Genomic DNA, 21,737 nt, shown 5'->3' with positions numbered 1-21,737 from the left:
GTTCTAGAACCCAAAACGGCCTCGATGAGGTTCTCAATGGCCAAACTCCCGGGAGCAGGAACCCTGCGCCCCAAAAATCGGATTCTGGGGGTTCTGGAACACCAAAACCCAGTTATGGGCGGTCTAGAACCCAGTAACCAGGGATGGGGGTTCTAGAACCCAAAAAGCCAGGGATGGGGGTTCTAGAACCCAAAACGGCCTCGATGAGGTTCTCAATGGCCAAACCCCTGGGTGTGGGGTTCCTGCACCCCAAAAATCGGATTCTGGGGGTTCTGGAACACCAAAACCCAGTTATGGGCGGTCTAGAACCCAAAAAGCCAGGGATGGGGGTTCTAGAACCCAAAATGGCCTCGATGAGGTTCTCAATGGCCAAACCCCTGGGCGCGGGGTTCCCGCACCCCAAAAATGGGGTTCTGGGGGCCCCAAAAATGGGGTTCTGGGGGTTCTGGAACACCAAAACCCAGTTATGGGCGGTCTAGAACCCAGTAACCAGGGATGGGGGTTCTGGAGCCCAAAAATCCGGTTCTGCACCCGGAAACCTCGGACGTGGGGGCTCCCACCCCCCCCAGAGCCCCCCAAAATCCCCCCACAGCCCCCCCCGAGCCCCCCAGGACCCCCCCCAGCCCCCCAAAAGACCCCCAGGACCCCCCCAACCCTCCCCCCGAGCCCCCCAGGACCCCCCCACCCCCCCCAAAAGCCTCCCAACTCCCCCCCAAACCCCCCCAGGACCCCCCCCAGCCCCCCCAGGACCCCCCAAGGACCCCCCAAGGACCCCCCCCAGCCCCCCAAAAGACCCCCAGGACCCCCCCAGGACCCCCAAAGACCCCCCCCACACACCTCTGCTGCTTCTCCCTCCGCGCCAGCTCCTTGAGGCGGGCGGGGGCGTCGGCGCGGCGCCGGCGGCGCTCGCCGCGCTCCCCCGGGGGGCCGCGCCCGCGGCGCTGGCAGGCGGCGACGAGGCGGCGCAGCCGCGCGGTCAGCGCCGAGCCCGGCGGCCAGGGGGGGCGGCCGGCGGGGGGGGGGGGTCCTGGGGGGGGGGGGGGGCACAGAGAGGGGTCGGGGGGCGCTCTATGGGGTCTATAGGGGGCCTATGGGGCTCCCGGGGGGTCTATAGGGGTCCCATGGGGTCTATGGGGCTCCCATGGGAACCTATGGGGATCCTATGGGGCTCCCGGGGGGTCTATGGGGGTCCCATGGGGTCTATGGGGATCCTATGGGGCTCCCGGGGGGTCTATAGGGGTCCCATGGGAACCTGTGGGGAATCCTATGGGGCTCCCAGGGGGTCTATAGGGGTCCCATGGGGTCTATGGGGCTCCCATGGGAACCTATGGGGATCCTATGGGGCTCCCAGGGGGTCTATAGGGGTCCCATGGGAACCTGTGGGGAATCCTATGGGGCTCCCAGGGGGTCTATAGGGGTCCCATGGGGTCTATGGGGCTCCCATGGGAACCTATGGGGATCCTATGGGGCTCCCAGGGGGTCTATAGGGGTCCCATGGGGTCTATGGGGCTCCCATGGGAACCTATGGGGCTCCCGGGGGGTCTACAGGGGTCCCATGGGGTCTATGGGGGTCCCATGGGAACCTATGGGGATCGTATGGGGCTCCCGGGGGGGCTATGGGGGTCCCATGGGGTCTGTGGGGCTCCCATGGGAACCTATGGGGATCCTATGGGGCTCCCGGGGGGTCTATAGGGGTCCCATGGGGTCTATGGGGCTCCCATGGGAACCTATGGGGATCCTATGGGGCTCCCGGGGGGTCTATGGGGGTCCCATGGGCTCTATGGGGCTCCTATGGAGGGATCTATGGGGGTCCCATGGGGGTCCTATAGGGCTCCTTGGGGATCCTATGGGGCTCCTGGGGGATCCTGGGGGATCTATGGGGCTCCTCTGGGGGTCCTATGAGGCTCCTGGGGGGTCTATGGGGCTCCTATGAAGGGCTCCTATGGGGGTCCTGGGGGGCCTATGGGGATCCCATGGGGACCTATGGGGGTCCTATGGGGCTCCTGGGGGTCTATGGGGGTCCCATGGGAGGGCCTATGGGGCTCCTGTAGGGTCCTATGGGGGTCCTAGGGGGGTCTATGGGGCTCCTGTGGGGGTCCTATGAGCCTCCCTGGCGTCCTATGGGGCTCCTATGGAAACGTCCTATGGGGGGTCCCATGGGGTCTATGGGGGTTGTATAGGGGTCCTGGGGGGATCTATGGGGCTCCTATGAAGGGGTCCTACGGGGGTCCTGGGGGGCCTATGGGGATCCCATGGAGTCTATGGGGATCCTGGGGGATCCTATGGGGCTCCTGTAGGGTCCTGGGGGGAGGGTCTATGGGGCTCCTATGGGGGTCCCTGGAGTCCTGTGGGGCTCCTGTAAGGTCCTATGGTGTCCTATAGGGCTCCTGGGGGGTCCTATGGGGCTGCTATGGGGCTCCTGGGGGCCCTACAGGGTCCTATGGGGCTCCCTGGGGTCCTACGGGAACATAGGGGAGACATATCCTATAGGGCTGGGGGTCACTATGGGGTCTGGGGTGGCCCCATAGGGTCCTATGGGTCTCCCTGGGGTCCTATAGATCTCCCTAGAGTCCCACAGGGATGTAGGGCAGAGCCACGCTATAGGGCTGGGGGACCCTATGGGGCCAGTAGAGTTGAGGACACGCCCCCATGGGGCTATAGGGCAGAGGCATGCTATGGGGCTGAGGCTCTCCATAGGGGCAGCCCTATAGGGCAGAGGCATGCTATGGGGCGGGGCCTCTCCACAGGGGCAGCCCTATAGGGCTGGGGGGAGCTATGGGGCCAGCCCCCTTACCTTCGTCCCCGTCCACCACCGAGATCTCCTCGTCCAGCAGCATCAGTGGGTCGGCCTGGGGGGGGGGGATCGGGGCACCCCAGAGCATCCCCGGTTAGGGGGCAGGTCTGGGCAGCAGATGTGGGGCAGGTTCAGGGGCAGGTGTGGGGCAGGTTCGGGGGGGATGTGGGGCAGGTGTGGGGCAGATGTGGGGCAGGTTCGGGGGGATGTGGGGCAGATGTGGGGCAGGTTCGGGGGGATGTGGGGCAGATGTGGGGCAGATGGGGGGCAGGTTCGGGGGGATGTGGGGCAGGTGTGGGGCAGATGTGGGGCAGGTTCGGGGGGATGTGGGGCAGGTGTGGGGCAGGTTCAGGGGGGATGTGGGGCAGGTGTGGGGCAGGTTCAGGGGGATGTGGGGCAGATGTGGGGCAGGTTCGGGGGGATGTGGGGCAGATGTGGGGCAGATGGGGGGCAGGTTCGGGGGGATGTGGGGCAGGTGTGGGGCAGGTTCAGGGGGGATGTGGGGCAGGTGTGGGGCAGGTTCAGGGGGGATGTGGGGCAGGTGTGGGGCAGGTTCAGGGGGGATGTGGGGCAGGTGTGGGGCAGGTTCAGGGGGGATGTGGGGCAGGTTCGGGGGGATGTGGGGCAGATGTGGGGCAGGTTTGGGGGGGATGTGGGGCAGATGTGGGGCAGGTTCGGGGGGATGTGGGGCAGGTGTGGGGCAGGTTCAGGGGGGATGTGGGGCAGGTTCAGGGGGGATGTGGGGCAGATGTGGGGCAGGTTCGGGGGGATGTGGGGCAGATGTGGGGCAGGTTCAGGGGGATGTGGGGCAGATGTGGGGCAGGTTCAGGGGGATGTGGGGCAGATGTGGGGCAGGTTCGGGGGTCTCCTCACCTCGTCGTCCCCCTCCCTGGCCGCCCCCGCCAGGGGTCGGTATTCGGGGTCCTCACAGTCCTTCTCGAAATCCGCGCTATGGGGCAGGCAGGGGGCGGTGGGGACAGGGTTCCCCCCAGCCCCACGGCCACCCCCCAACCCCGTGCCCCACATCTCCCCACGGCCGCCGGGTGCCTCAGCCCGTGACCTTGAACTCAGCCCGGCCCGCGGCCGGTCGGTATTAGCATGGCGGCGTCATCAGCGGCACCCTCCGACTTGGGGGGCGGGGGGACCCCGGTGTGGGGCTGGGGCACCCCGAAACACCCTGCAGTGGGGCGGGGGGACCCCAGGACACCCCAAAGTGGGGCTGGGGGACCCCAAAGGGGGATCAGGTCACCCCAAAACACCCCAAAGTGGGGCTGGGGGACCCCAAAGCGGGATCGGGGGACCCCGAAGGGGGATCAGGTCACCCCAAAACACCCCAAAATGGGGCTGGGGGACCCCAAAACACCCCAAAGTGGGGCTGGGGGACCCCAAAGCGGGATCAGGTCACCCCAAAACACCCCAAAGTGGGGCCGGGGGACCCCAAAGGGGGATCAGGTCACCCCAAAATGGGGCCGGGGGACCCCAAAGGGGGATCAGGTCACCCCAAAACACCCCAAAATGGGTCCGGGGGACCCCAAAGGGGGATCAGGTCACCCCAAAACACCCCAAAGTGGGGCTGGGGGACCCCAAAACACCCCGAAAGGGGCTCGGGATGGCCCCGGGGCGGGGCGGGGCCCCCCACGGCGCTCACCCGTCGCCGACGTCGGCGCGCTGCTCGGCGGCGATGGCCTTCTCGTCGGGGCGGCCGGCCTTGCCCAGGAAGCAGAGCGCGGGGTCGGCGCGCATCGTGTTGTACCTCTCGTAGCCTAAACCCCCCCAAAAAACCCCCAAACCACCCCAAAAATCACGGGGGTTCGGTGAGGTCGCCCCCCGGCCCCGGTTTCGCCGAGTTTCGGCCCGAAACGGGCGCCGGCCGCGTACCGTGTTTGAAGACGCCGATGAGGAGGGATTTGTCGGCTTCGGCGTCCCACCAAGAGGTGGGGACCTCCAGCTGCTCCACCAGCGGGAACCAGATGTCGATCTCGCTGCGGGGGGCGCGGGGCGGGGTCAGGGGGGCGCTGAAACGGCGCCGGAGCACCCAAAACCGGCCCAGAGAGGGGCTGGAGAGCCCAAAAGCGTGGCGAAAGGGGGTCGGAGAGTCCCAAAGTTGGGTCGGAGCACCCAAAGGTTGGGTTGGAGTGCCTCAAAGTTGGGTCGGAGCACCCAAAGTTGGCTTGGAGCACCCAAACCCACCCAAAAGTTGGGTTGGAGCACCCAAACCCACCCCAAAGTTGGGTTGGAGTGCCTCAAAGTTGGGTTGGAGCACCCAAAACCACGCCAAAGTTGGGTTGGAGTGCCTCAAAGTTGGGTCGGAGCACCCAAAGGTTGGGTTGGAGCACCCAAACCCACCCAAAAGTTGGGTTGGAGTGCCTCAAAGTTGGGTCGGAGCACCCAAAGGTTGGGTTGGAGCACCCAAACCCACCCCAAAGTTGGGTTGGAGTGCCTCAAAGTTGGGTTGGAGTGCCTCAAAGTTGGGTCGGAGCACCCAAACTTTAGGTTGGAGCACCCAAAGTTGGGTTGGAGCACCTAAACCCACCCCAAAGTTGGGTTGGAGTGCCTCAAAGTTGGGTCGGAGCACCCAAACCCACCCCAAAGTTGGGTCGGAGCACCCAAAGTTGGGTCGGAGCACCCAAACCCACCCCAAAGTTGGGTCGGAGCACCCAAACCCACCCCAAAGTTGGGTCGGAGCACCCAAACCCACCCCAAAGGTTGGGTCGGAGTGCCTCAAAGTTGGGTTGGAGTGCCTCAGAGTTGGGTTGGAGCACCCAAAACCACCCCAAAGTTGGGTTGGAGTGCCTCAAAGTTGGGTCGGAGCACCCAAAGGTTGGGTTGGAGCACCCAAACCCACCCCAAAGTTGGGTTGGAGCACCCAAAACCACCCCAAAGTTGGCTTGGAGCACCCAAAGGTCAGGTTGGAGCACCCAAACCCACCCCAAAGTTGGGTTGGAGTGCCTCAAAGTTGGGTTGGAGCACCCAAAAGTGGGGCTGGAGCACCCAAAACCACCCAGAAGTTGGGTTGGAGCCCCCAAATGTTGAGTTGGAGCACCTCAGACGTCCCCAAAGTTAGGTTGGAGCACCCCAAAGAGGTTCCTGAGAACCCCCAACCACCCTAGAGAGGGGCTGGAGCACCCCAAAGTTGGGCTGGAGCACCTCAAACCTCCCCAAAGTTGGGTTGGAGAACCCAAAACCGCCCCAAAGTTGGCTTGGAGCACCCAAAAGTGGGGCTGGAGCACCCAAAACCACCCAAAAGTTGGCTTGGAGCACCCCAAGTTGGGTTGGAGCACCCCAATGTTGAGTTGGAGCACCTCAAACCTCCCCAAAGTGGGGTTGGAGCACCCCAAAGAGGTTCTTGAGCACCCCCAACCACCCCGGAGAGGGGCTGGAGCACCCCAAACCCCCCCAAGAGAGACCCTGGAGCACCCCAAGGAAGCTCCCGTGGACCCACCTGGCCACCGCCCCCGCCAGCACCTTCTCCGCCTGGTCCCCGATGACCTCCTGCCGTAGGTAGTAGAGCATCCGCACCCTCAGCAGAACCCTGGGGGGTGGCGGAACCGGGCGGTCAACCCAAAAAGAAGCCGGCGGGGCGGGTGGGGAGGGTCTCGGGGACCTCCGAGAAGACCCCCACCCACTTGTTGCACTGATGCTTGAGATGTTTCTTGTAGCTCTCGTCTTGGAAGAGCGTGTCGGGGTTGTACTTGCGGATCCACTCGGCCTTGTGGACATCAAAGGTGCTTTGAGACTTGACCTTCTTCCCCTTCCGACCTCGAGGAACCGGGATGGAAAGCCCTGGAGAAAAGGGGCGGAGGAAGGAGAAAGACGTCAAGGTGGGACCTCGGGAGGTCCCCGGTCGTCCCCAGGCTCCCGCGAGCCCCCTCACCCGAGTGGTTCTGGAGCTCCTTGGCCTTGCCGTTCTCTGTGGGGCTGATGAGGTCCCAGATGAAGCCCTTGATGTTCTCGTCGCCGCGGTAGTGGAGGAGGCAGTAGACCAAGATGGCGCGGCAGATGGTCTCCACGTCGCGCTCCGAAAGGCGGCGCTTGAAGCGCCCGTGGGACAGGATCTCCCGCCAGCGCCCCCAGCTGGCGGGGAGGAGGGGGGTCAGCGGCCGGGGGGGCCTTGCCTGGGGTCTCCCCACCTCCCAGCAGCCATCCCCACCAAGAACCTCCTCCTGGTGGCCACCAGAGCTGGACCTGTCCTCACCAAGAACCTCCTCATGGTGGCCACACCTGGACCAGGTTTGCCCTCCCTGCCAAGAACCTCCTCCTGGTGGCCACCAGAGCTGGACCTGTCCTCACCAAGAACCTCCTCCTGGTGGCCACCAGAGCTGGACCTGGTTTGCCCTCCCCACCAAGAACCTCCTCCTGGTGGCCACCAGAGCTGGACCTGGTTTGCCCTCCCTGCCAAGAACCTCCTCCTGGTGGCCACCACACCTGGACCTGGTTTGCCCTCCCTGCCAAGAACCTCCTCCTGGTGGCCACCAGAGCTGGACCTGGTTTGCTCTCCCTACCAAGAACCTCCTCCTGGTGGCCACCAGAGCTGGACCTGTCCTCACCAAGAACCTCCTCCTGGTGGCCACCAGAGCTGGACCTGTCCTCACCAAGAACCTCCTCCTGGTGGCCACCAGAGCTGGACCTGTCCTCACCAAGAACCTCCTCCTGGTGGCCACCAGAGCTGGACCTGGTTTGCCCTCCCCACCAAGAACCTCCTCCCGGCAGCCACCCCCGCCCGTCCCCACCCGTAGACCAGGAGGTGCTTCTCCACGCGGAAGCAGTCGGTGCGGCCGTAGGCGTGGGGCAGGGCGTGGTGGTGCCGGTCGTGGCGCCGGGACCGGGGTCTCTCCTCATCCTCGCTCTCCAGGTCCGAGAACTCCACCAGGTCGTCGTCCCGGAGGGTGCTGAAGTGCCGCGTCTGCTTGCGCACCCGCGGCGTGTCTATCACCAGGTTGTTCTGGGACGCCGAGGAGAAGACCTCCCCGTCAGGCGTCGGCCAACCTCCCCCCCCACCACCACCTCCTTTGGCCGCTCCGGCCCCGCCGTTGTCTTCTCCAACCTTGCTGTTGAGGAGGTCCAGGTCCAGGTCGGCTTTCTTGGCCCACTTCTGCCAGAAGTTGGGGTCGTCCAAGGCGATGTCGGTGCGGTTTTCGGAAGCCACGAAGCTGGCCTGGAGTCGGGCGAGGAGTTGACCTCTCCCGAGGCGTGGTGGGGAGGGGAGATGTCCCCGTCCCCACCCACCCCGCGCCGACGGTGGAAGCCAGGGAGATACCTTGGCGAAGGTGGACCCCTTCCCCTCGCTCTCGATGGTGATGGTGGTGGTGCGGCGCAGCAGGATCTGGTCGATGTCCTCCTCGCAGAACTTGGAGCCTTCGTCGTCCTCTTCCATGATGGCCGCGTAGGCCCCCTTGCGCAGGAGGTCCTCGATCTCCTTTTTGGAGAACTGCTGGATCTGCCGGAGGAGGGCGGAGAAGAGGAGGGTGGGCGGGGGGACAGACCACGCCACGGGGCGCCGGGGCCCGGCCCAAACCGCCCCCAAGACCCGCGTCCCTCAAGAGTAAGGTCTTCGCAACGCGATTCCCGTGCTAGACCCCATCCCCGTGGTCTTCACACCCTGTTTCTCCTGGTGGAACCCATCCCCGTGTTCCTCACGCCCCGTTTCCCTCGGTAGACCCCATCCCCGTGGTCTTCACACCCTGTTTCTCCTGGTGGAACCCATCCCCGTGTTCCTCACGCCCCGTTTCCCTCGGTAGACCCCATCCCCGTGGTCTTCACACCCTGTTTCTCCTGGTGGAACCCATCCCCGTGTTCCTCACGCCCCGTTTCCCTCGGTAGACCCCATCCCCGTGGTCTTCACACCCTGTTTCTCCTGGTGGAACCCATCCCCGTGTTCCTCACGCCCCGTTTCCCTCGGTAGACCCCATCCCCGTGGTCTTCACACCCTGTTTCTCCTGGTGGAACCCATCCCCGTGTTCCTCACGCCCCGTTTCCCTCGGTAGACCCCATCCCCGTGGTTTTCACACCCAACTTCTCCCGGTGGACCCCGTCCCCGTGGTCTTCCCGCCCCCTTACCCCCGCGATGTTGCCCTCCCGCCCGCTCATGGACTGCAGCACCGCCTTGTCCAGCCCCAGCTTCAGGCTGGCCTTGTCGAACATCTCCCGCTCGTAGGAGTTGCGCGTGATGAGGCGATAGACCTTCACCGCCTTGCTCTGCCCGATCCGGTGGCACCGCGCTTGAGCCTGCGGGAGAAGACGCCCCCGGGGGGCGGGTTCGGGCGGAAGCCGGCGGGAGGCCGGGGGCGGACGTGGGGCGGCGGAGGTGGGCTCACCTGGAGGTCGTTTTGGGGGTTCCAGTCGGAGTCGAAGATGATGCAGGTGTCGGCGGCGGTGAGGTTGATGCCCAGGCCGCCGGCGCGCGTGCAGAGGAGGAAGACGAAGCGATCCGAGTCGGGCTTGCTGAAGCGGTCGATGGCCGCCTGGCGCAGGTTGCCCCGCACCCGCCCGTCGATGCGCTCGTAGAGGTACCTGAAGGCGGGCGCGGCGGTTCGGAGGTCACGGCGGTCCGCCCGGCGCCCCGCCCCCGGCGCCCCGCCCGCTCACCTCTTCTGGATGAGGTAGTCCTCCAAGATGTCGAGGCATCGGACCATCTGGGAGAAGATGAGCACCTTGTGGCCGCCGGCCTTCAGCTTGGGCAAGAGCTTGTCGATCAGCACCAGCTTGCCGGCCGAGCGGACCATGGCCTGGAGGTGGAAGTCGTGGGGGACGTGGTGGTGGCACGAGTCCCGGAATTCGGCCAAGATCTTCTCCTCCGCGCCTGGAGGAGGTGAAGGAAGGCGGAGGGGGGGACCGTCGGCGGGGAGGCGGGCCGAGACCTTCTCGGGCGTTGACCCCCCTCCCCCGAGGCCGTCCGGACCGGGGACAACCCACCAGGCCGTCCCCCCGGCTCCTCACCGTTGATGAGGTAGGGGTGGTTGCAGCACTTGCGGAGCTCCATCATGGTGTTGAGAAGGTTGGGCATGTTGGTGTGACCGGCCCCCTTGGAGAGGAAGGAGAAGTTCTTCTCCAGGATGGCCCGGTAGTATTTCTTCTGGATGTTGGTCAACTCCACCTCGATGATGGTCTCTTGCTTAGGCGCCAGGTTCTTCTCCACGTCCTCCTTCAGCCGCCGGAGCATCATGGGCTTGAGGATGGCCTGGAGCTTCTGGACCTGCGAGGCAGGAGCAGCGGGGAGGAGTCACCGCCGGCCGGGGAGGACCCAGGCGGCCGGCGAAGGCTTCGGGGTCCTCCCGGTCGTCCCCACCTGCTCCTCCGTCTTGAGATCCCCGAAGTCCTTGAGGAACTCGGCTTCAGAGGGGAACTGGGAGGGCTCCAGGAAGTGCAGGAGGCTGAAGAGCTCCTCCACCGTGTTCTGCAGCGGGGTGCCCGTCAGGAGGACCTTGTGTTCCTGGTGACCGGGGGGTGCAGAAGGTCAGGGCACGGGCTGGGACAGGCGTGGGGACGCGCCCGAACGTCTCCAGGTATGACCAGCACCCCACACGCACCTTGAGGGCCGACCCATGGAGAGTGGGATGAGCCCAAACATCTCCAGGGGCACCCAAGGCCCCACACGCACCTTGAGGGACGACCCATGGGGGGTGGGATGAGCCCTAACATCTCCAGGGGCACTTAAGACCCCACACGCACCTTCAGGGCTGACCCATGGAGAGTGGGATGAGCCCAAACATCTCCAGGGGCACCCAAGGCCCCACACGCACCTTCAGGGTCATCCCTTGGGGCTCAAGATGAGCCCAAATATCTCCAGGGGCACCCAAGGCCCCACACACACCTTCAGGGCCGACCCATGGGGGGTGGGATGAGCCCAAACATCTCCAGGTGGACCCAAGGCCCCACACGCACCTTGAGGGCCGACCCATGGAGAGTGGGATGAGCCCAAACATCTCCAGGTGGACCCAAGGCCCCACACGCACCTTCAGGGTCATCCCTTGGGGCTCAAGATGAGCCCAAACATCTCCAGGGGCACCCAAGGCCCCACACACACCTTCAGGGCCAACCCATGAGGGGTGGGATGCTCCCAAACATCTCCAGGGGCACCCAAGGCCCCACACGCACCTTCAGGGCCGACCCATGAAGGGTGGGATGAGCCCAAACATCTCCGGGGCACCCAAGGCCCCACACGCACCTTCAGGGCCGACCCTCGGGGCTCAAGATGAGCCCAAACATCTCCAGGGGCACCCAAGGCCCCACACGCACCTTCAGGGCCGACCCTCGGGGCTCAAGATGAGCCCAAATATCTCCAGGGGCACCCAAGGCCCCACACACACCTTGAGGGACGACCCATGGGGGGTGGGATGAGCCCTAACATCTCCAGGGGCACTTAAGACCCCACATGCACCTTCAGGGCTGACCCATGGGGGTGGAATGAGCCCAAACAACTCCAGGGGCACCCAAGACCCCACACGCACCTTCAGGGTCATCCCTCAAGGGCTCAAGATGATGCCAAACATCTCCAGGGACACCCAAGGCCCCACACACACCTTCAGGGAACCCCGCTTTGCCCCCACGGAGAGGAGACGGGGTCTCCGCGTCCCCCGCCCACCCCGTCTCTCACCAGGTCCATGTGCTTGAGGCTGTCGAGCAGCTTGCAGTTGCGGTTCTTGAGGCGGTGGGCCTCGTCGATGATGACGCAACGCCACTCGATCTCCCGCAGCTCGGGGCAGTCGGAGAGGATCATCTCGAAGGTGGTGATGAGGGCGTCGAACTTGTAGGCTCCGGGGATGAGACGACCCTTGGGAAAAGGAGACGAAGGGAGCTCCCACCTCATCACCCGACCTCGGGGAAGAGGTTCCGGCCAAGGAGAAGACCCGAAAGCGCCTCACCCGCGCGTCCTTGCAGTACATCTCGTACTGCTGGATCATCTGGCGGGAGGCCAAGCTGCCGTGGTAGACGATGCTGTTCATCTCCGTCCAGGTGTTGAACTCCCGCTCCCAGTTGGTGATGGTGGACAAGGGGGCGATGACCAAGAAGGGGCCGCGGACGCCGACGTTGTAGACCTCTTGGAGGAAGGCGATGGATTGGATGGTCTTCCCCAAACCCATCTCGTCGGCCAGGATGCAGTTCTGCCTGCGGGGAGGCGGGAGGAGGAGGAGGAGGAGGAGGAGGAGGAGGAAGAGGCCGGTTGGCGACGTCCCCCCTCCGCTCCCTCCCCGAATTCCCCGCCCCGCCACTCGCCTGTTGTACCAGTTGAAGAGCAACCAGTTGACCCCCTCCAGCTGGTACTCGCGGAGCTGGTTGCGGTTCTTGTACTCGTGGGAGAGCTCCAGCTTCTTCCAGGAACCGGCCTGGGGACGGGGCTGGAGCGGGGAGAAGACACGGGCGGCTGCCGAAACGGGGAGCGGGGCGGGGGGCGGGGAGGCGGGGGAGGAGCCGGGGGGGCTCACCAAACGTTTCAGCTCCGGGTGCCGGGCTTGGATGCGCTTGAATTCGCCGATTTTGCCCTCGTCGACGTCCTCCTTCAGCTCCCAGGTGCTGTCCTCGTAGGGGAGGGAGCACCACTTCACCAGGTAGTAGACCACCGGCTGCGACGCGGGACGGGAAAAGGGGGCGCGGGTAAGGGCGGGGGGGGGGGAAAACGCCGGTTTCGGGGACCGGGAGGGGTGACCCCCGCCCCCGCCCGCACCTCCCCGTTGTCCTTGTCGACGCTGTGGGACTCGTCCAAGATGCGGTCCACCTCCACGTAGTCGGGGTTGAAGGGTTCTTCGTCCTGCGGGGAGTCAGGGGGGGTGAAAAAAAGAGGGCGGGCGATCTCTCCCCGAGCCAGTCCTCCCCCCGAAACCCACCCCCCGGCCCCTCCGCCCCCGCCGGCACCTCGTGGAAGAAGTGTCGCATCTGCGTCATCTTCGTCTTGAAGCGCTTCAGCTTCTGGTGGATCCTCTTGTCCTTCTCCAGCTGGTCGATGGTGGCCCACTCGCAGTGGAGGTAGGAGCTGCGCAAGGGGGGGGCAAATTTTGGGGTCGGGGCCGTTTTGGGGGTCGGCAAAACCGTTTCCGGGCACCGTCGGCTCATAAAAAAAAAAAACCACCCCCAAAAAAACCCCCAAAACGCCTTTTTTTGGGGGCAAAGAGCCACCTGGTCGGAGACAACTCGACGGGCTCGACCGCCCGACCGCGCCGTCGACTCCCCTCCAAGGGGACGCCCCGCGCCCTTTCCCCCGCGTCCGGCCACCTACTAGTTCTTGTATTTGACGAAAAATTCCTCCGATTCCGTCAACTGGCCCGAGGGAAGCTGCGGAGAGGAAGGCGTCAGCGTCGGCGTCGCGCCGGCAGAAGCCCCCGCCCCACCGGCGCGGCGGGGATCCCTCACCTCCTTCTTCACCACCCTCATGGAGAGGACCTTGTCCACGATGGCCGCGTCCTCCTCGCTGGGGTTCTCCTGGAGGCGGGGGAGAGAGATGAAGAGTCGGAAGATGGCGGCGGCGTCCGCCGCCGCGGCGTTTCGGGGAGACGAAAACGAAGACCCGCCCCCACCACAAAAAACTGCATGGAGGGCAACGTCTCGCCCTCCGGCTCCGGCTCCGGCGCGGGGGGCTGCGGCGCCGGCGGCTGCTCGGGGCGGACCGGCCCCGTCACGTCCAGCTCTTCGTCCTCCTCGTCGTCGGTGATCTTGATGTCCAAGTCCTCGGTGTACTTCTTCCGCTTGACTTGCCGATTCGACCGTCGCTTCTGCGGAGAGCGGAGCTGCGGCGCCGCACCGAAAAGGGCGCGGAACCCCGCGGGCTGCCGGCAACGGGCTTCTCGCCGGCACCGTACCTGCACGCTGGTTTCTTCTTCCTCCCGCGGCGACTGCGCCGGCATCACCTCGGCGTCCGAGTTGTCGGAGGAGGCATTGCGCTTCCGTTTCTTGCCCACCACCGGCGTGATGGTGCTACGGGGCGAGGCGGGGCGTGAGGAGCGGGGAGGGACCGCTTCTCCGGGGGTCTGCTCCCAGGCCGAGGCGGGGCGCGACAGGGACGGGTTGGGCGCCAAGGAGACCGTGGTCGGGCGCCATGGGACAGGTTGGGCGCCAAGGAGACCGCGGTCAGGCGCATGGGACGGGTCGGGTGCCATGGGACCACGATTGGGCGCCAACGAGACAACGGTCGGGCGTCATGGGATGGGTTGGGCGACAACAAGACCGCGGTCGGGCGCCATGGGACCATGGTTGGGCGCCAACGAGACCACGGTCAGGCGTCATGGGACGAGTTGGGCACCAACAAGACCGCAGTCGGGTGCCATGGAACCATGGTTGGGCGCCAACGAGACCACGGTCAGGCGCCATGGGACGGGTCGGGCACCAACGAGACCACGGTCGGGCACCAACGAGACCACGGTCGGGCACCATGGGATGTGTCGGGCGCCACGGGACCATGGTTGGGCGCCAACGAGGCCGCGGTCGGGCGCCACGGGACCATGGTTGGGAGCCAACGAGGCCGCGGTCGGGCGCCACGGGACCATGGTTGGGCGCCAACGAGACTGCAGTCGGGTGCCACGGGACCATGGTTGGGCGTCAACAAGACCATGGTCGGGCGCCAATGAAGATCGCGGTCAGGCGCTAACGCCAGGACGGCCCCAACAAAGACACACCCCGCCAGCCGGCCCCCTCCCGGCTAAATTCGGGTGCGACCACGCGGTTTTCTGGAGCTGAAGGCATCTCACCTGGGTTTGCTGCGCCCCTTGCTCTTGCCGGAACCGCCCTGCCCCTTGCCCTTGCGCGGCCGCTCCTCCTTGGCTCCCCCGCGCTCGCCGGCCCCTTTCCGCCGGCGCTTGCGCTCGCCCTCCTCCTCGGGCCGGACGCTGGGCAGCTCGTCCTCGTTGAGGACGCGGGGGATGTTCTGCTCCCCCCGGGCTCGGGCGCGGGCGATGGCTTCGGCCACGATCCGGTTGGCTTTCTCCTGCTTCTTCTGGTGCTCCAGTTTGCGGCTCTCCTCCGAGGCGCCCCGCGAGCCCGGGCCGGCCAGGGCGGCCACCTCGCTGCTGCTCAGCACCTTCACCACCGACAGACCAGGAGAACCGCCCTGAGATGAGCCGGCCTACGAGAAGGTGAAAATCCAGGTGGGGCCAAGGCCGGGGGCAACGGGACGGACCAAGCTTAGGGACAACACCTGGATCAAGAGTTTCACCCAATTTTGGTCCTCGGTGGCATCCAAAGGGACCACGGTTGGGGGGCAACGGAGACCAAGGGTTGGGGGGCAAACGGGAGGCCAAAATTGGGTCCAAGACCAAGGTTGGGTGCAAGGAAGACCATGGGTTGGACCCAACGAAGAACATGGGTTGGGCCCAACTGGGGGGTCAAAACTGGACCCAAGACCACAATTGGGTGCAACGAAGACCATGGGTTGGGTCAACACCAAGACCAAGGTTGGGTGCAACGAAGACCATGGGTTGAGGTTTGAGCGCAACCCCAAGACCATGCGTTGGGTGCAATGGACACCAAGACCTGGGTGCAACCTCACAGGACCAAAGTTGGGTGCAACGGGGACGTTGGTTGGGCACCAACGCCAAGGCCATGGGTTGGACACAACTGGAAGGCCAAAATTGGGTCCAAGACCAAGGTTGGGTGCAACAAAGACCATGGGTTGGACCCAATGAAGACCATGGGCTGGGCCCAACTGGAGGTCCAAAAGTGGACCCAAGACCACGATTGGGTGCAACAAAGACCACAGGTTGGACCCAACGCCAAGACCATGGGTTGGGCCCAACCTCACGGGACCCAAGTTGGCCGCAACGGGGATGGTGGTTGGGCGCCAACGCCAAGACTGCCCCAACAAGAGCCCCTGCCGTGTGTGTGTGTGTCCCCCAGCCCCGAAACGCCGCGGATCCTCACCTGGGGCTGCAAAACCACCTTCAACGGCACCGTCAACCTCTGCCCGGCGCCCCCCACCACCTGCGGCACCGAGGAGACGGCGACGGGAGCCGGTTGCCCACCGGCGCCGCCGGGTTGCTGGAGGAGCTGAATCTTCTGGGGGGCTCCCGCTTGGCCGGCGGGGGGCTGTTGAACCTGGAGCTGAATGGTGACCACCTTGGCGGGTTGCCCCGGCGTCCCTTTGGCTTGCCCGAGGGCGGCCAGTTGGTTGCCCTGCAACACGATCTTGCCGGGCAAACTGCCCAACACCACGTGCCGTTGGCCGGGAGGGGCGCCGGCGCCCGGCGGCTGTTGCAACACCAGCGTGATGCGTTTCGATTCGCCCTACGGGAAAGAAGGGGCGGGGTCAGTGCCGGGAGAAGACGTCCGGAGAAGCTGAGAGGGGAGCTTGACCCGTAGGAGCTCAAGGAACCCCACCAGGGGTTGGTGACACCGGGTCTGGGCATCTCGAGGTCTTTGGGGACCCCACCGTTGGGAGGTGACCCCAACCCTGGTCACCTCAAGGACTTTGGGGACCCCACTGTTGGGAGGTGACCCCAAACTTGGGCATCTCAAGGGCTTTGGGGACACCACAGACAGAAGACGTTGACCCTGGACATCTCAAGGGCTTTGTGGACCCCCCTGTTGGGAGCTGACCCCAAGTGTCAGGGTCTCATGGACTTTGGAGACCCACAGCCAAGAGACCTTGACCCTGAACTTCTCAAGGGCTTTGTAGACCCCACTGTTGGGAGGTCCCCAACCTTGCTCATCTCAAGGGCTTTGAGGACCCCACAGTAAGGAGACCTTGACCCTGAAGCCTTCAAGGACTTTTGAGGACCCCTCTAATGGCTGGAACGTGACCCTGACTCTGGTGATGACCAACTCCCACCCGGAACCCCCCAACCCCACAGATCCCGACCCACGGAGACCACCCCCCCACCCCCAGAACCCCCCCAACCCCCGACCCAGGAAGATGACCCCAACCTTGACCAACGGCCACCGCCCCATCCCCAAGCCCCCAACCCCCAGAGACCACCTTGACCTTGAAGACCACCCCACTGCCCCCCAAGCCCCCAACCCCCCAGCCCCCAACCCATCAAGCTGATATTGACCTTGGAAACCACCCCGCCCCCAGAGCCCCCCAACCCCCCAGACCCCAACCCAAGAAGACAACCCCAACCTTGACCAACGGCCACCGCCCCATCCCTGAGCCCCCGCGTCCTCCCCCCCACTCCCCCTGCGCCGCGTCACCTGCGCCGGCGCCGACGTCAGGGTGACGGCGGGTTTCAGGGGGGTCCCGGCCCCCCCGGCCTTGACCGGTTGCAAGACCAATTGCTTGACGGGTCTTCCCGGTTGAACCAATCGGTGCACGGCGGCGGCGGGGGGAGGGGCGTTGCCGGTCCCCCCGCCGGTCGCGGCGGGGGCGGCTTTGCCGGTCAAGATGGCGGCGGCGTTCCCGGCGACGACGGAAACGCCGGGGCGAAGCTGGGGGGTCCCCGTCAAAACTTTGGCGAAAGTCAACTTGCCCCCGTTGGGGGGCGGCGGGGGCTGGGGGGGGCCGGGGGGGGGTTGGGGGGCGCCCCCCGTCGCCGGCCCTTTGAGGATGACGATTTTGGGGGGCTGGGGGAGCCCCGTCGCCGAAGAGGGGGCGGGGGGCGCGGCGGGGGGCGCGGCGGCGGCGCCCACCCCCATGAAGGGGTTACCCCGCCTGAGGACGTCGGGGTCCGGGGGGAGCCGGGGGGCGTCGGGGGGGTTTTGGGGAGGGGAAGGGTTTTGGGGGGGACAGAGAGGGGGGTCCGGGGGGGGTGGGGGAGCTTGGGGGGGGTCTAAAGCCCCCGAAAAACCCAAAGCTTCTTCGATGGGGTCGTGGGAGGGGGGGGGGAAGGTTTCGTCCGTCAGGGGGTCGAGGCCGAAAAGGTTGGGGTCGTCGAAGAGGTCCATGATGGGGTCGGCCATTTTGGGGAGGGGGGTCCGAGGGGGGGGGGCGGGGGGGGGCTGACGTCAGGCCTCGGGGGGCGGCGAGGGGGTCCGGAGCGCCGGGCTGTGGGGAGAGGAGAGAATGAGGGTGGGGGGGTGGGAATAGCCCGACCCCCCCCCCCGAAATTCGCTCTGCACCCCCCCTCCAGTCTGTACCCCCACCCCAAATTGCCCCCCGCCCCCCGCGCCCCGTACCCCCACCCCAATGGGAGCCCCCCCCATCTGTACCCCCACCCCAAATTGCCCCCCCCCCCCACGCCCCGTACCCCCACCCCAATGGGAGCCCCCCCCATCTGTACCCCCACCCCACATTGCCCCCCCCATGTGTGGAGACGCCCCCCCAAAATGGCCAGAGGGGGTGGGGGCACTGGGAGCCCCACTTAGAGGGAACTGGGGGACACTGGGATGCCCAGTAATGGGGGCAATGGGACCCCCACTTAGAGGGAACTGGGGGACACTGGGATGCCCAGTAATGGGGGCAATGGGACCCCCAGTTAGAGGGAACTGGGGGACACTGGGGTCCCCAATTACAGGGCACTAGGACCCCCAGTTAGAAGAAAATGGGGGACACTGGGATCCCCAGTAACAGAGACACTGGGACCCCCAGTTAGAAGGAACTGGGGGACACTGGGATCCCCAGTAATGGGGGCACTGGGACTCCCAGTTAGAGGGAACTGGGGAGCACTGGGACCCCCAGTTAGAAAAACATGGGGGACACTGGGATCCCCAGTAACGGGGGCACTAGGACCCCCAGTTAGAAGAACATGGGGGACACTGGGATGCCCAGTAATGGGGGCACTGAGACCCCCAGTTAGAGGGAACTGGGGGACACTGGGATCCCCAGTAATGGGGGCACTGGGGGGCCCAGTTAGAGCAAACTGGGGGGCACTGGGCTCCCCACTTAGAAGGGAAGTGGGGGGCACTGGGCCCACCAGTTAGAGGCCCCTGGAGAGAACTGGGACCCCCAGTTAGAGGGTCAATGGGATTCCCAGTTAGGGGGCACTGGGACCCCCAGTTAGAGGCAACTGGAGGGAACTGGGACCCCCAATTAGGGGGCACCGGGATGCCCAGTAAGGGGGGAACTGGGGGGTACTGAGGTACCCAGTTCAAAGGAACTGGGGGCACTGGGCCCCCCAAGTAGAGGGAAATGGGGGGCACAGGGTGCCCAGTTAGAGGGAACTGGGGCAAACTGGGAGCCCCAGTAAAGGGAGAACTGGGGGGGCACTGGGACCCTCAATTAGAGGAGAACTGGGGACACTGGGTTGCCCAGTAAGGGTGTGATGGGGGGCACTGGGATCCCCAGTCAGAGAACACTGGGGTGCCCAGTTAAAGGGTCACTGGGACGCCCAGTTAGACGGCACTGGAGTACCCAGTTAGGGGCACTGGGACCCCCAATTAGGGGGTCACTGGGACCCCCAGTTAGACGGAACTGGGGTGCCCAGTTAGGGGCACTAGGGGGCACTGGGACCCCCAGTTAGGGGGTCACTGGGACTCCCAGTCACAGGGAAGTAGGGTGCCCAGTTAGGGGCACTGGGGGGCACTGGGACGCCCAGTCAAGGGGTCACTGGGACTCCCAGTTAGACGGAACTGGGGTGCCCAGTTAGGGGCACTGGGAGGCACTGGACCCCTAGTCAGGGGGTCACTGGGACCCCCAGTCACAAGAAAGTGCGGTGCCCAGTTAGGGGCACTGGGACCCCCAGTCAGGGGGTCACTGGGACTCCCAGTTAGACGGAACTGGGGTGCCCAGTTAGGGGCACTGGGACCCCCAGTCAGGGGGTCACTGGGACTCCCAGTTAGACGGAACTGGGGTGCCCCCAGTTAGGGGCACTGGGAGGCACTGGACCCCTAGTCAGGGGGTCACTGGGACCCCCAGTCACAGGGAAGTGGGGTGCCCAGTTAGGGGCACTGGGACCCCCAGTCAAGGGGTCACTGGGACTCCCAGTTAGATGGAACTGGGGTGCCCAGTTAGGGGCACTGGGAGGCACTGGGACCCCCAGTCAGGGGGTCACTGGGACCCCCAGTCACAGGGAAGTGGGGTGCCCAGTTAGGGGCACTGGGACCCCCAGTCGGGGGTCACTGGGACTCCCAGTTAGACGGAACTGGGGTGCCCAGTTAGGGGCACTGGGAGGCACTGGGACCCCCAGTCAGGGGGTCACTGGGACCCCCAGTCACAGGGAAGTGGGGTGCCCAGTTAGGGGCACTGGGACCCCCAGTCAGGGGGTCACTGGGACTCCCAGTTAGACGGAACTGGGGTGCCCAGTTAGGGGCACTGGGAGGCACTGGGACCCCCAGTCAGGGGGTCACTGGGACGCCCAGTCACAGGGAAGTGGGGTGCCCAGTTAGGGGCACTGGGAGGCACTGGGACCCCCAGTCAGCGGGCACTGGGGGGCACTGGGACCCCCAGTCAGAGGCCACCGGCCCTCCCAGTCCCTCCCGCCCCCCCCACCTCCGCCAGGGGGCGGGGCCAAACCATCCGTGAGGGGATGGAGGGGGGGGAGCAAAGCCCACACCCCCCCCCCCCAGCAAATAAATAAATAAATCAATCAACCCACCCCCACCCCACCCAGCCCCCCTCCCCCCCAAAATAACCGGCGGGGCCTTACCTGCGGCAGCGGGGGGGGGGGAGGGGCGGGGGGCCGGGGGGGGGAGGGGCGGCGGGGGGGGTGTGTTCGGTCCGTCTCCCCCCCCCCCGCGCTTCGGCGTTTGGCCTCACCCGGCGGGCGCCAGAACAAGGCGGCGGCGCGCGCACGGCGCAACGCAACCGGCTGGCGTCGGCCGCCGGCCCCGCCCCCTTCCCCCTTTCCTCCGCCGGCGATTGGTTAATCGCCCCGGAAAAAAGGGGGCGGGGGGGGGATTGAGCTAGCGAGGTAGGTTGTGAGCGCGCGGGGGGGGGGGCCTGGGCCTCTACCCGGAAGTCACCCCCCCTCCACCACACACACGCGCACACCCATGGGGGGGGCCTTAAGGGGTGGCCGTGGCGCTGCCTGAGGCCACGCCCGCTCTGGCGTCAGGCAGCGCGGCGGGCAGCCCGGCGCGGCCGCCATCTTGTCTCCCCGCGGGGACAAGGGGTCCTTAAGCCTTTCCCCGCCCGCGCCGGGAGCCCGAGCGGCCGCCAAAACCCTCCTGAAAATCGCGGTATTTCACCCCAAAACGGGCCACGGGGAGGGGCTGGGGTTTCCCCTTCCCCACGCCCCTCCAGCCGCCCTGCGGCCCTGCCCCTCGGCCCCCCCCCCCAAAAAATCGCGATGAAATCGCGATAGCGCCCCTCAAAATGGCGCGAAAACCGCCCGCCTTGAGCGTGAAACCGCCAAAAAAAAAAGCTCAAAACGGGACCGCGTTCCACCCCCCCCCCCCAAAATTGGCTTTTTTATAGGCAAAACCGGACAATTTCAGGCAAACGGGGATGAAACCGCGGCCGAGCGGCCTCAAAATATTAAAAAACTCCGTTTTCAGGCCCCCAAATGCCCCCGAATTGACCTTTTTTCCCCTCAGCGAGCAGCATAAACCCCCAAAATTCATCATTTTCGAGGAAATCGGGCGAAAATATGGCCAAACCCTGTCAAAAACTTGCTTTTAAACCCCCAAATCGCTGGCAAAAGGCCACCGAAGTGGCCGAAACCGCCTTTTTTGTGAGCGAAAAGCACCAAAAATCCATAATTAACCACCCAAAGAGCATATTCGGGTCAAAATCGTCGCCATACCCCCTCAAATAATCGATTTTAAGCCGCAAAATGGCTTCAGAAAGCACCCAAATCCCCCCAAATTGACTTTTTTGGTGGCAAAAACACGGGGAAAAAATCTCAATTCACCGTTTTTGAGGAAATCTGGGTCGAGATCGCGGCCAATCCCCCTCAAAAATTCAGTTTTAACTGCAAAAAATGCACAAAACTGCACCGGAATCCCCCCAAAATGAGATTTTTTCCGTTAATTAAAAAGCACAAACCTCATCGTTAACCGTTTTTGAGGGAATTGCGATCAAAATCGAGGCCAAAACCTCGGAAAAAAACGGTTTTAAATCAAGAAATAACGGGAAAACGGCAGCAAATCCCCGCAAAATTGATGTTTTTGTGTTAATAAAAGGCAGAAAAAAATCGCAATTACCCAA

At 65.0% G+C, this 21,737-nt stretch overlaps 1 protein-coding gene across 1 annotated transcript in view; it reads right to left on the bottom strand.

Annotated features, from left to right (window-relative positions):
• Positions 1-17,611, bottom strand: part of CHD8 (chromodomain helicase DNA binding protein 8) — a gene marked incomplete at both ends in the record, with an annotated part of 19,760 nt that extends 2,149 nt beyond the window's left edge. The window contains 30 exon segments of the mRNA XM_082012417.1: positions 18-93; positions 838-1,027; positions 2,795-2,849; positions 3,668-3,743; positions 4,443-4,557; positions 4,673-4,776; positions 6,237-6,326; positions 6,421-6,577; positions 6,669-6,868; positions 7,525-7,736; positions 7,839-7,949; positions 8,052-8,231; positions 8,852-9,019; positions 9,109-9,304; positions 9,380-9,593; positions 9,731-9,986; positions 10,080-10,223; positions 11,388-11,564; positions 11,656-11,895; positions 12,004-12,129; positions 12,217-12,354; positions 12,456-12,539; positions 12,644-12,761; positions 13,005-13,060; positions 13,139-13,207; positions 13,303-13,497; positions 13,585-13,699; positions 14,470-14,843; positions 15,638-16,000; positions 16,907-17,611. Coding sequence (XP_081868543.1) covers positions 18-93; positions 838-1,027; positions 2,795-2,849; positions 3,668-3,743; positions 4,443-4,557; positions 4,673-4,776; positions 6,237-6,326; positions 6,421-6,577; positions 6,669-6,868; positions 7,525-7,736; positions 7,839-7,949; positions 8,052-8,231; positions 8,852-9,019; positions 9,109-9,304; positions 9,380-9,593; positions 9,731-9,986; positions 10,080-10,223; positions 11,388-11,564; positions 11,656-11,895; positions 12,004-12,129; positions 12,217-12,354; positions 12,456-12,539; positions 12,644-12,761; positions 13,005-13,060; positions 13,139-13,207; positions 13,303-13,497; positions 13,585-13,699; positions 14,470-14,843; positions 15,638-16,000; positions 16,907-17,611 — 5,304 coding nt within the window.
• Between the last annotated feature and the right edge of the window lie 4,126 nt (positions 17,612-21,737).

The sequence above is a fragment of the Phaethon aethereus genome (assembly GCF_964289735.1).
Source record: "Phaethon aethereus genome assembly, chromosome: 38".
Classification (NCBI taxonomy): domain Eukaryota; kingdom Metazoa; phylum Chordata; class Aves; order Phaethontiformes; family Phaethontidae; genus Phaethon; species Phaethon aethereus.
This window is presented reverse-complemented; position numbering and strand designations above follow the sequence as displayed.